Source organism: Synchiropus splendidus, chromosome 3 (genome assembly GCF_027744825.2).
Source record: "Synchiropus splendidus isolate RoL2022-P1 chromosome 3, RoL_Sspl_1.0, whole genome shotgun sequence".
NCBI classification, from domain to species: domain Eukaryota; kingdom Metazoa; phylum Chordata; class Actinopteri; order Syngnathiformes; family Callionymidae; genus Synchiropus; species Synchiropus splendidus.
Window position 1 is genome coordinate 36,190,001 of NC_071336.1, and position 12,500 is coordinate 36,202,500.

The window sequence follows — 12,500 nt, forward strand, 5'->3', positions numbered from 1 at the left end:
TGATGATGATGATGGTGATGATGATGATGATGATGATGATGATGATGATGGTGATGATGGTGATGATGATGATGATGGTGATGATGATGATGATGATGATGAAGATAATGACAAAGGCGACGAAGGTGACGAGGACCTCCTCCTCCTGTGCCTCAGTCCAACAGCCCGACCCGAACCAGCCACGTCCAGAGGGAGCAGAGATGCTGACGGTGCGCGGCGAGCCGCTGGGCGTGGTCACCAACTGGCCTCCCTCCCTGGAGGCGGCGCTGCAGCGCTGGGGGACCATCAGCCCCAAGGCGCCGTGCCTGACCAGCCTGGACACGGCGGGGAAGCCGCTCTACGTGCTCACCTACGGTAGCTCACCTGCTCTGTCCGTGCCAGAACATGACCACCCCCTGGCTCCACCCACCTGGCTCTCAGGGTGACCTCCTGGCACAGGTGCAGTCCAGCCAGCGGGAGAGGCCAAGGTGGTCCTAATGTTACGGCGCCAGTCTGTCTTTTCAGTGATGTCACTGTTGACGTCACAGCTGCGTTCCCTCAGACTGTGTGTGTGTGTGCGCTGCCCCCTGCAGGGAAGCTGTGGTCTCGCAGCATCAAACTGGCCTACAACATCCTCCACAAGCTGGGCAGCAAGCAGGAGCCCATGGTGCGACCGGGAGACCGGGTGAGTCCTTTCACCAGCTGGTCTGGAGCAGGCCTGGTCCGGGTCTGGGTGTGGATCCAGGTCCTGGTCCCGATCAGGTCCAGGTCCGATGGTTGATGTTGTCGACCAGAAGAGCCAATGAAGAGTGCTGAGTGGCAGCAGGTCTCTGTGGGGCTCCTCTCTGAGAGCATGCTCTCCTCCCTCACCATCTGGTCTCCTCCTGCAGGTGGCGCTGGTGTTCCCCAACAACGACCCTGTGGCCTTCATGGTCGCCTTCTATGGCTGCCTGCTGGCTGAGGTGGTTCCGGTCCCCATCGAGGTGCCGCTCAGTCGGAAGGTGAGGTCGGCTCCCGGCGCCCCCTGCTGTCCAGCCCAACTCAGGCTTCTCCAACACCGTGTCCTCCCGCAGGACGCCGGCAGTCAGCAGATCGGCTTCCTGCTGGGCAGCTGCGGCGTCACCGTGGCTCTGACCAGCGACGCCTGTCACAAGGGGCTGCCCAAGAGCGCCACCGGGGAGATCCCGCAGTTCAAAGGTCAGGCCGCCCCGGGCCGCCGCCGGCCCCACGCCCCGGCTCACACGCCGCCCTCTCTCCTACAGGTTGGCCCAAGTTGCTGTGGTTCGTCACCGAGTCCAAGCATCTGTCCAAACCTCCCCGGGACTGGTTCCCTCACATCAAGGACGCCAACAACGACACGGCGTACATCGAGGTGAGGCGCGCACACGCACACGCACACATAGATACACGTCTATGGACTGAATCTGAAATGACATGGGAGTGAACAGTTCTGGAGTCAGTTGAGTTTTCACTCTTTTGCGCAGCGATGCTGCAACGTGACGACGGAAACTGTGTCGCTCTCAATAACTGAAACGTCCCATGATGCTTTGCAGTCCAGTCAACCAATCGCAGTGGTTGATGGCTGCAGCAGGGCTCCGCCCCCACAGCAGGTCAGCGGACCAAAAGAGCTTCAGCCCTTCTGTCAGCCAAAGGTCTGATGGGAGGAGGCAGCGACTGGTCGGCTGGGCTGCAGAGCATCATGGGAATCACCGTTACATTTCTTAAAATGGCCTGATGGGAGGGCTGGACTGGACTGAAGTCGGGGCTGTCACTGCCTGACCCGGTCCGCCTGCCTGATGCGGTCTGCCGGAAATTCCGGGTCTGGAACCGGATGCGGGAGGTCTACGAATTGTGTATATTGGTGATATATATATATATATTGGTTTCGGACCTCATCAGGCAGGTGGACCTCGTCAGGCAGGTGGACCACGTCAGGCAGGTGTGGGGACCAGCAAATGAGTCAGAGTTGGAGTCCTCCTCCTCACTGGCCGTTCCCCACTTGATCACATGACCTCTTCAAACCCAGGGAGCTCCGGAGCTGACTTGAAACCAGGTGGGAAGATGAAGTGTGGAGAGATGTCCAGGAGAGCACAGGACTTGATTTCACAACAGTGTTGGACAGGACAACAGGGACATGTCAGTAGCCAGGACCACTCTTCCCTCTGTTGACTTTCTCTGGTGTCACACGTCAGCGAGCCACATGCTCCGCCGTGTCCCACAACATGAACAATACAACATGGGTGTTCAACAGTAGGTTTGGATTTCTCCTGAACAAACAGCAGTGGGCTAGCATCCAGGCTAACGTTAGCACCCTCACTCCTCTGACACGTCGGGATCTTCCCTGCCGAGCTCCGCCCACTGGCCTCTCACCCGGCCTGAGCTCAACCTGTGAGGTCCGGAGTCTGCGCTGACAGCGTGTGGTGTGTTGCAGTACAAGACCTGTAAAGACGGAAGTGTTCTGGGCGTCACGGTGACCCGGATGGCCCTGCTGACCCACAGCCAGAGTCTGACCCAGTCGTGCTGCTACACCGAAGGTAGGCCCGTGCACGTGCCCGTGCACGTCCCTGGCTGACTCCTGTCTGTGTGCAGCGGAGACCATCGTCAACGTCCTGGACTTCAAGAAGGACGTGGGCTTGTGGCACGGCATCCTGACGGTGAGACACACGCGTCACCTGTGGTGAGGGGGGGCGTGGCCTGACGCTGCCTGTGTGTGGAGCAGAGCGTGATGAACATGATGCACGTGATCAGCGTGCCCTACTCGCTGATGAAGGTCAACCCGCTGTCCTGGATCCAGAAGGTCTGCCAGTACAAAGGTCAGCCGCCGCCGCCGCCGCCGCCCTGCGGCCCGCTGCTGGCTCACTGTGCCAGTGTGTGTGTGTGTGTGTGTGTGTGTGCGCAGCCAAGGTGGCCTGCGTCAAGTCCCGGGACATGCACTGGGCTCTGGTGGCCCACAAGGACCAGAAGGACATCAACCTGAGCTCCCTGAGGATGCTGCTGGTGGCTGATGGTTCCAATCCCTGTGAGTGGCTGCGCTGCGCCCCCTCCCTTCCTCACGCGCCCCTCGCTCACCCCCCACCCCCCTCTCTCTGTGTGTGTGTGTGTCAGGGTCCATCTCCTCCTGCGATGCCTTCCTCAACGTGTTCCAGACCAAAGGGCTGCGAGCGGAGGTCATCTGCCCGTGTGCCAGCTCGCCGGAGGCTCTGACCGTGGCCATCCGCAGGTGAACCCCCGCTTCATTTCTGCTGCTTCCAGACCACCTCATGAGGGTGTGGGTCTGGCCCTGGTGGACTCTCTGCTCCAGAGCGACCGAGCAAACGCTGGTCCTCGGGAACAGAAGGATCCTGGTGAGGTTTAGGTCTGACACTGACCACTCAAGGGCCACAGTGGGGGCAGGAGCAGGCCAGGTCCAGACTGAAGACTGCATGAAGCCTTCATGCCAGCCTTCAGGCTGGAGTCAGGTGACCCCATCCTGAAGCTCCTGGCCAGAGTCAGGAGCGGAGCAGACATCAAAGCCCAGGGAGGCTGTTCAGAAGAACCTCAAGTGGCCAGCATGTCTGAGCCATGACACACTTCCTTCCATGTCTTCATTCACGGTGGTGGTGGACGGTGAGGAAACACCTTGGATGAGGGGCCTGGTTCAGTGCCTGTCCCTTCATGCAAACACCAACCCAGAGGTTCCTCCAGCGATGGAGAGCTCTCCCTGCAGACATGTTGGCTGATCCGTGCGCGCGCGCGTGTGTGTGTGTCCAGGCCGGTGGAGGACAGCAGCCAGCCTCCGGGCCGCGGCGTCCTGTCCATGCAGGGTCTGAGCTACGGCGTGGTGCGGGTGGACACGGAGGAGCGGCTGTCGGTGCTGACGGTGCAGGACGTGGGAACCGTGACGCCGGGAGGTGCGTGAGCTTCACCACTCGCTTGGGTCACCACCCACCGGAGAGCGCTGGCGCTCAGTCCAAGGTCCGGTTGTGACAGTCCTGAGCCGCTGACGCTCAGCTGGTTACTCAGACTGGATCAGGATTTATTCCTTTGCTTTCCACCACGGTTTGGGTTTGATCACAGTCTCTGTCGCCGGGTTTTATTCGGGTTTCCGGCACATTCTTTGCCTCAGCTTCCTTCTGAAGCACACTCTCATCACATATGGAGCGGCCTTCACGTCACAACACAGGAAGCCTGTGACTGAGCCAATGGTTCCTGACTGGATGTCATCACGGCGCCCACCTCTGTCTCCGGACCCACGCTGCTCTCTGTCGCCTTCCACTGGCGGGTTTCCCTGCCAACGTCCGCCACCTGCTGTCCATCAGTGGTGCGGCTCGTGCTGTCCCGAGCTAAAACAGTCAGTCAGTCGGGAGTCTGCAGTGGCGGCGTGTCACCTGTGCTGTGTGCCGCAGGTCTGGTGTGTGTGGTGAAGCCGGAGGGCGTCCCGCAGCTGTGTCAGACGGACGAGATCGGGGAGCTGTGCGTCTGCTCGCTGGCCAGCGGCACCTCCTACTACGGCCTCACCGGGATGACCAAGAACACCTTTGAGGTGAGCCGTGGCGCCGACGCAGCCGGGCCTCTGACCTGACCAGTCCTGGCTCCCCGCAGGTGTACCCCGTGAGCTCCGGCGGCGGCCTGGTCAGCGAGTACGCCTTCGTCCGGACGGGCCTGCTGGGCTTCATCGGGCCGGGTGGACTCATCTTCATAACCGGCAAGATGGACGGACTCATCATGGTCAGCGGTCGCCGGCACAACGCCGACGATGTCGTGGCCACGGCGCTGGCTGTGGAGCCCATGAAGTTCGTCTACAGAGGGAGGTGAGCGGCTCCAAACCCAGGCAGGCGGGTTCTGGTCCCCGGCCCGGGGACGGAGCCCAGAGACGGCTCAGAGGGTTTCAGGTTCTGTGTCTGCGTCCGGCAGAATCGCCGTCTTCTCAGTGACGGTGCTGAGGGACGAGAGGATCGTGGTGGTGGCCGAGCAGCGGCCCGACTCCACGGAGGAGGACAGCTTCCAGTGGATGAGCCGAGTCCTGCAGGTAGAGCCCGGGCCGGGCCCCTGAGCCCGCCGCCTCTCACCCCGCCGCCCTGTCTCCTAGGCCATCGACAGCATCCACGGGGTGGGCGTCTTCTGTCTGGCCCTGGTCCCGGCCAACACCCTGCCCAAGACGCCGCTGGGAGGGATCCACCTGTCTGAGATCAAGCAGCTGTACCTGGAGGGCGGTCTGCACCCCTGTAACGTCCTCATGTGCCCCCACACCTGCGTCACCAACCTGCCCAAGCCTCGGCAGAAGCAGCCAGGTGAGAGCCGCGTGGCCCCCGGCGGGGGAGGCACCTGACCCGCCTGACCCGCGGCGCTGTGCCCCGCAGAGATCGGACCCGCCTCCGTCATGGTCGGGAACCTGGTGTCAGGAAAGAGGATCGCTCAGGCCAGCGGCCGAGACCTGGGTCAGACGGACGACAACGACCAGGTGAGCCGGCGCCCCGCGGACGCCCCCTCCCCCGTCACTGACCCCGGCCCCCTCTCTCTAGTTCCTCTTCCTGTCGGAGGTCCTGCAGTGGAGGGCCCAGACCACGCCGGACCACGTGCTCTACACCCTGCTGAGCTCCAGGGTGAGGCTCCCTCTGGCGCCGCGCCATGCTCGGCGCGGCGTGCTGACGCTGTCCTGCCTCCTGCAGGGGGCGGTGTCCAGCTCGCTGACCTGCCTGCAGCTGCACAAGCGGGCGGAGCGCGTGGCGGCCATGCTGCTGGAGCGGGCCGGCCTGCAGGAGGGAGACCACGTGGCCCTGGTCTACCCGCCGGGTATCGACCTGATCGCCGCCTTCTACGGCAGCCTGTACGCCGGCTGCGTCCCCATCACGGTGCGGCCGCCGCACCCTCAGAACATCTCCACCACGCTGCCCACCGTCAAGATGATCGTGGAGGTGGGTGTGATCTGCCGCCTGCCGTCCTCAGGCCTCACGTGCTGTGCCGCCGCAGGTCAGCCACTCGGCCTGCGTCATGACCACCGCCCTCATCTGCAAGCTGCTGCGCTCCAAAGAGGCCACGGCCACCGTCGACATCCGCAACTGGCCGCCGGTCCTGGACACGGGTAGGAGCCGCCGTCACGGCCGCGCTGGCCGACGCGCCGTCACCTGCCTGTGCGTGTGTGTGTGACAGACGACCTGCCCAAGAAGAAGCCGCCGGCGCTGCACAAGCCCAGCAACCCGGACGGCCTGGCCTACCTGGACTTCAGCGTGTCCACCACGGGGATGCTGGCCGGGGTTCAGGTCAGTGGAGGTCACGCGGCGCAGCGGCCGCCCTCTCCTGACCCGCCTCCCTCCGCTCCTCCTAGATGTCCCACAATGCCGTGGGAGCCTTCTGTCGCTCCGTCAAGCTGCAGTGCGAGCTGTACCCGTCCAGAGAGGTGGCCATCTGCCTGGACCCCTACTGCGGCCTGGGCTTCGTCCTCTGGTGCCTCTGCAGGTGGGTCTGGGCCCTTCATCCACCACCCGGGTTAGTCAGGACCGATGGACGGACGGACTGATGGACGGACTGATGGATGGACTGATGGACAGACGGACGGACTGATGGACGAACTGATGGACAGACAGATGGACGGACTGATGGACTGATGGATGGACTGATGGACAGACAGATGGACGGACTGATGGACTGATGGATGGACTGATGGACAGACTGATGGACGGACTGATGGACTGATGGACGGACTGATGGACAGACTGATGGACGGACTGATGGACGGACTGATGGACAGACTGATGGACAGACAGATGGACGGACTGATGGACGGACTGATGGACAGACAGATGGACGGACTGATGGATGGACTGATGGACAGACAGACGGACGGACGGACAGACGGACTGATGGACAGACAGACGGACGGACAGTGAGCAGCAGGAAGACGAAAAGCTTGGCAACAAAAGGGGGGTCAAAGGTCAACCTGCTGCAGGAGAGGACCTGGCGGGTCACCTCCAGGCTCCAGCAGGGCGGGCTCGGACCGGCCTGCATGCCGGTCCGAGCCCGCCCTGCTTCTGACGGTGCGTGCGTGTGTCTCAGCGTGTACTCGGGCCACCAGTCGGTCCTGATCCCGCCGGTGGAGCTGGAGAGCAACCCGGCGCTGTGGCTTCTGGCCGTCAGCCAGCTGCGAGTGCGCGACACCTTCTGCTCCTACAGCGTCATGGAGCTGTGCACCAAAGGACTGGGACTGCAGACGGAGGCTCTGAAGGTCAGCTGACACACACCCCCCCAGCCCACCGGCCGGCCGTGACCCACGCTGTGTCCCCGTCCCAGGCTCGTGGTCTGGACCTGTCCCGGGTCCGCGCCTGCGTGGTGGTGGCGGAGGAGCGGCCGCGCATGTCGCTCACGCATTCCTTCTCCAAGCTCTTCAAAGACCTGGGACTCCACCCGCGCTCGGTCAGCACCGCCTTCGGCTGCCGGGTCAACCTGGCCATCTGCCTGCAGGTGAGAGGTGGCGCCGGCCGGGCCGCCTGCCCGGGTCACGTCAGCTGACCGTCTGACCCTCGCCCGCACAGGGAACCTCTGGTCCAGATCCCACCACCGTCTACGTGGACATGAGGGCGCTGCGGCACGACAGGTGCCCTCTCTCTGTCTCGCACGCATGCACACACACACACACAGATACACGCGCCTGTCCTTGTGAGGACCGGCCCGAAACACAGGGCCCCGGGTCCCCACTAGGACGAGGCGCTCCTCAGACAGAGCCTGACCTCCCACCTGTGCCGCAGGGTCCGGCTGGTGGAGCGAGGATCTCCTCACAGTCTTCCGCTGATGGAGTCTGGAAAAGTGAGCCGGCCTTGAACACACACACCTGAGTGAGGGAGGCTGTCTTTGGTTACCGTGGCGACTGTGTCCGCAGATCCTGCCCGGCGTCCGCATCATCATCGCCAACCCGGAGACCAAGGGCCCGCTGGGGGACTCGCACCTGGGAGAGGTGGCTGTCCTTCTGGAAGCGCGGCCTCGTGGCTGCTGACCTCTGACCTCTGCTGCGCCCCCTGCAGATCTGGGTCCACAGCGCGCACAACGGCAGCGGCTACTACAGCGGTTACGGCGAGGAGGTCCTGCAGTCGGACCACTTCAACTCCAGGCTCAGCTTCGGGGACACGCAGACGCTCTGGGCTAGAACCGGCTACCTGGGCTTCCTGCGGCGGACCGAGCTGACGGACGCCAACGGAGGTCAGCCGCGCTCCCTGTCCTGTTTCCTGCTCCCCCCCGCCCCCTCACCGCGGCCTGACGTGCGTTTCAGAGAGACACGACGCGCTGTTCGTGGTGGGTGCGCTGGAGGAGGCCATGGAGCTGCGGGGCATGAGGTACCACCCCATCGACATCGAGACCTCGGTGATCCGAGCGCACAAGAGCATCATGGAGTGGTGGGTGAGACACGCCGGCGCTCGCGCGCCGCCCCCTGCTGACGGCCTGTCCCGCCCCCCTCGCAGCGCCGTCTTCCCCTGGACCAACCTGCTGGTGGTGGTGGTGGAGCTGGAGGGCTCGGAGCAGGAGGCGCTGGACCTGGTTCCCATGGTGACCAAGGCGGTGCTGGAGGAGCACTACCTGATCGTGGGTGTGGTGGTGGTCACCGACATCGGCGTCATCCCCATCAACTCCCGCGGCGAGAAGCAGCGCATGCACCTGCGGGACGGTTTCCTCCAAGACCAGCTGGACCCCATCTACGTGGCCTACAACATGTAGCCTGAGCGCGCGCCGCTGCGGCTCCGCGTCCCTCCTGTGGTCTCCGCTCGTCTCTCTCTTCACGTGGTGTCGTGCCGCTCCATCAGCTGGTCGACTCCTCGCCCCAAACTCCTGTAAACACTATAAATACTGTACATAAACATAATCTATATGAGAGGAGGCGCCGCGGCGAGGTGGTCGCCCCCATATGCAGCTTTCTGCAGCCAGCGCGCGCGCGCGTCGTCGGCTGGGTTGACGGGCCGACTCCCTGCCGCAACCCTTCAAACGAGTCCTTCCACCGTCCCAGCAAACCGGAGACCAAATCGGAGCACAAAGTTGCAGTGACTGTGAATATCAGATGCTTATTATATCAGAGTTTATTGGGGCGCTTGCAGGGAGCCGTGGCGCCGCGTCAGAGAGTTTACGTAGCAATAAGAGGCGGAAATGTTCCCGCGGCGGAGTGGAAGCAGAGTTTCCAACTGTCAATCAAGCGGAGAGGTTGTAGCCGGCTCCCCCCCTCACCCCCCTCCACCCCCCATATCAGCTCACCGTGCTGCAGTCATCCTTCCGGGTCCGACGCCACGTGTCGTCGTGTGTAAATAGTGTTGATTTTGTACGGTACAAGTGTGTGATGTTTTGTACACATGACAAAAGAAGAGATGACACTTTTATAAAGACGGCGACGTCACGGTTACAGTGCAATAAAACCGCTCTGATTGGCTGCGTTGACTCGTCACTGCGCCGTCCCCGAGTTCGCGTCACGTGATCCTCCCCATGCGAGGGCGCTATCCGCTAGTGGCCGAAGGTCGGGTTCCTGTCATGGCGAGGGCGAGGTTGTGGTTGGCCAGCAGGAAACATGGCGAGGCCAGAGGGCGAGTGTCAGCCAACACGTCACAGTGGTGAACATCATGAACACAAGCAAGTGCTTCTCAGTCACGTCTGCAAAGGTTGGAGCAGTGGCGCCCGCCATGAGCAGAAGGTCACGGGCCGGTTCTCATGGCTGGACCTCGTCCTCCCCGACCGTGTGGCCAGACGCGCGCTCTGTTCTGATGCCACATCAGGAAGTGAGCTGGCTTTCTTTCTCAGACTGCTGTGTTGCCATCAAAGAGCACGTGAGAGTTTTCGGGCCACAAGAACCGTTAAATGTCCAGAGGCTCTGCTCGTATTGACGAGGGAAGGAGAGGCACGTTTACTGGCGAAAGCTCCAACAAACCAGTCTCAGGACCGGGACGTCCTGACACTGAGGAGATGAAGTTCCGAATCGTCAGCCGGAGCTGAGCCTGGACCCCGAGAGCGGGTCGGAACCGCGGCTCGGTTCTGTCTGGACGAGGGTCAGGTGGAGAAGAACGGATCTGAAGAGCAGTCCACACACAGTCGGGCTCGCTCCCGCAGCAGAACCAGCTGCGGGTGGAAGGTTGTGAGCCGGAGGGGCGCGTGAAGAAATGGAGTCCGAGCGCGCCTCTCCCCTCCCGGTTGACATGCAGCGGTCAGCAGGGGTGGCGCCGCGTGCTCTGACTGGAGCTATGCTTCTGGAGCCGCTGCAGACCCACCTCTCCTTCTGTGGTGGTGATCTGATGAAGGGATGAGGACGGGACTCCCTCCTTCAGACCCTGGCCAGTGATAAACCAGGATGACTTCCCTGACCACACGCTGTCTCCTCAACACTTCTGTTCACCTTCCTTCATGTCGTCATGCAAGACAAGCACACAGTTGCTTCGCAAATGTTTTGGCGCCAACAACTGCCAGTCTTTCTCCATAAGATCTGTGCACGCTGCGTGCAGTTCTCGCGGGAGTTCCTGCAGCACTGTCGCCATGTGGCTCATTCGATGAAAAGACTTTTGGTTCGTTTTGTAAACAACTGTTTCACGTTTTCAACGTACGCGGTTTTTCCTCCTGTCGTCAGCGTCAGACAGCCAACTGAAAACGCGAGTGTCGCAAATCGCGACATGTGGATAACCGCCAGCTTTGGCCCTGAAACAAACATGGCGTCCGTGGCGGCCAAGCTTCTGGGGCGGGGACTTGATCCCATTCAGGACGCAGGCAGCGGTGTCCAGTTCCTCTGGCTCAGAGCTCCCACAGCTGCCACTGCGTGAGTGAAGAGAGACACCTGGTGGAGCTCCGTCCTCCGGCCTGACGCTGAGTTGGACACACTCACGTCTGTCTTCCTGCCTGAGCCAGGACCAGCCTCGCCCACCACCCTCAAAATGAGCCGCGACAAAGCGAGGACCTGCTCACACTCTGAAGACTGAAACTGGTACAGGTCCTCACAAAGATAGAAGTGCAAGAACACACTCTCTCTCACACACACTCGTGGCTCCCCTCAGAACCCGCTCGGTCGCAGGTGTCCTGATGCAGCAGTCAAGTGCAGGGAACCGGGACAGCGCCCCATTCTGCCGGCTGGCTCCACATGCTCCACAGAAGAAGCCCGTGGACCAGGTGACGGACCACTCAGATGGGCGGAACCAGTGGCACCTCAGAGTCCAGAGGCGCCTCCAGAGAAGGTGCACTGCAAGGTGAGAAGCTCCTTAGGCCAGGTGGGGCGACCTCAGCTGGTCAGAGGAGCCTCAGCAGGTCAGAGGAGCCTCAGCAGGTCTGAGGAGCCTCAGCTGGTCAGAGGAGCCTCAGCAGGTCAGAGGGGCCTCAGCAGGTCAGAGGAGCCTCAGCAGGTCAGAGGAGCCTCAGCATGTCTGTGTGAGTGGTCCCCAGCAGGAGTGGCCCCTCCTCGGCCCCTCACACGGACAGTTAGCTGTCAATCATCTCCAATCAAGAAGCTTGTTTGATCAGGGCTGTTGCCACGGCAACCGTCCCCTGACCACTGGGCCTGTGGCTCAGGCGTTCGTGCGCCTCCTTCTGGTGGCAGTGAGACTCGTCACCCCTCCGTCTCTACACCGCTGACCTTGGTCCACCTCGTTCCACCTCCAAAAACTGCTCTGCATCGTGTTCGGTGAGTGGTTCGCAGCCGACAGGAGAAAAGGCCAAGAGCGTGTCTCTCGCGGCGGAACCGGCTGGTCAGCTCCAGCAGGGGGAGCCCTCGACCAGCGTTTCACCGTTGTCCTCACTTCCGGCCGACGGCGACTGTTTTATTATGAAGGAGCTTCCGGCTCCGCTGCTCCTCACCCTGGTGAGCTTGTCGCCCTCCGCAGCCCACTTCGGCGCGAGCAGCAGCAGCGGCAGCAGCAGCAGCGACGTGTCCCGGGCCGCTGCACCACTCGCAGTCGCCGCTCCTGGTTGTGGTTCCGGTGCCGAGGATGAACCCGCCGTGCGCCCGCTGCGGGAAGGTGGTCTACCCCACCGAGAGGGTCAGCTGCCTGGACAAGGTGAGCGCTCACCTGTGTGTGTGTGTGTGTGCGCGCGCGCGCGCGTCTGCGTGATGCTGGTCAGTGTGGGACGGAGCCGGACCGGTCCAAGGGGCCAGAAGGCGCCGGAACTGTGGACTTTGGGCCGCAGTTCAGTTCATGTTGTGTAACTAGGATCCATTATTCATCTCGGCTCCGAGGCTCATCTGCCGCCTGTGCTGAGGCTCAGATGACACAACAGCGCGTGGGCGACACGCACACTTTGGTCCTGCCACACACTCGCACACACACCTCCACACTCCGCCGTCACACACCACACACACACACACCACACACTGACGTCCAAGTGACTAAGTCCTGTGGAGGCTCTCGGGAGCCTGGAGCCAGTGGTGAGACACACTGTCCCCCTGTCTCTCTGACCTCCTGTCTCTCTGTCCACCTGTCTCTCTGACCTCCTGTCTCTCTGTCCACCTGTCTCTCTGACCACCTGTCTCTCTGACCTCCTGTCTCACTGACCTGTCTCTCTGTCCCCCTGTCTCTCTGACCTCCTGTCTCTCTGTCCAC

General features: G+C 62.2%; 2 protein-coding genes across 4 annotated transcripts in view; both read left to right on the forward strand.

Annotated features, from left to right (window-relative positions):
• Positions 1-9,361, forward strand: part of LOC128755484 (disco-interacting protein 2 homolog C-like) — a 20,069-nt gene extending 10,708 nt beyond the window's left edge. For all 3 annotated transcript variants that reach the window (XM_053859074.1, XM_053859077.1, XM_053859075.1), the window contains exons 9-37: positions 157-354; positions 573-664; positions 870-980; positions 1,053-1,176; positions 1,242-1,351; positions 2,411-2,513; positions 2,569-2,633; positions 2,699-2,792; positions 2,879-2,998; positions 3,085-3,199; positions 3,730-3,869; positions 4,365-4,501; positions 4,561-4,769; positions 4,873-4,987; positions 5,048-5,249; positions 5,319-5,419; positions 5,481-5,561; positions 5,628-5,873; positions 5,929-6,040; positions 6,109-6,218; positions 6,284-6,414; positions 7,012-7,180; positions 7,246-7,416; positions 7,488-7,549; positions 7,701-7,758; positions 7,832-7,906; positions 7,974-8,148; positions 8,219-8,342; positions 8,409-9,361. In XM_053859074.1, coding sequence (XP_053715049.1) covers positions 157-354; positions 573-664; positions 870-980; positions 1,053-1,176; positions 1,242-1,351; positions 2,411-2,513; positions 2,569-2,633; positions 2,699-2,792; positions 2,879-2,998; positions 3,085-3,199; positions 3,730-3,869; positions 4,365-4,501; positions 4,561-4,769; positions 4,873-4,987; positions 5,048-5,249; positions 5,319-5,419; positions 5,481-5,561; positions 5,628-5,873; positions 5,929-6,040; positions 6,109-6,218; positions 6,284-6,414; positions 7,012-7,180; positions 7,246-7,416; positions 7,488-7,549; positions 7,701-7,758; positions 7,832-7,906; positions 7,974-8,148; positions 8,219-8,342; positions 8,409-8,661 — 3,803 coding nt within the window. In that variant the 3' untranslated portion in view covers positions 8,662-9,361. The remainder of the gene's footprint in view (positions 1-156; positions 355-572; positions 665-869; positions 981-1,052; positions 1,177-1,241; positions 1,352-2,410; positions 2,514-2,568; positions 2,634-2,698; positions 2,793-2,878; positions 2,999-3,084; positions 3,200-3,729; positions 3,870-4,364; positions 4,502-4,560; positions 4,770-4,872; positions 4,988-5,047; positions 5,250-5,318; positions 5,420-5,480; positions 5,562-5,627; positions 5,874-5,928; positions 6,041-6,108; positions 6,219-6,283; positions 6,415-7,011; positions 7,181-7,245; positions 7,417-7,487; positions 7,550-7,700; positions 7,759-7,831; positions 7,907-7,973; positions 8,149-8,218; positions 8,343-8,408) is intronic.
• A 2,414-nt stretch (positions 9,362-11,775) lies between these two features.
• LOC128755509 (LIM zinc-binding domain-containing Nebulette-like) overlaps positions 11,776-12,500 on the forward strand; it is a 19,240-nt gene continuing 18,515 nt past the window's right edge. The window contains 1 exon segment of the mRNA XM_053859168.1: positions 11,776-11,957. Within this exon segment, the coding sequence (XP_053715143.1) occupies positions 11,889-11,957 (69 nt within the window). The 5' untranslated portion in view covers positions 11,776-11,888.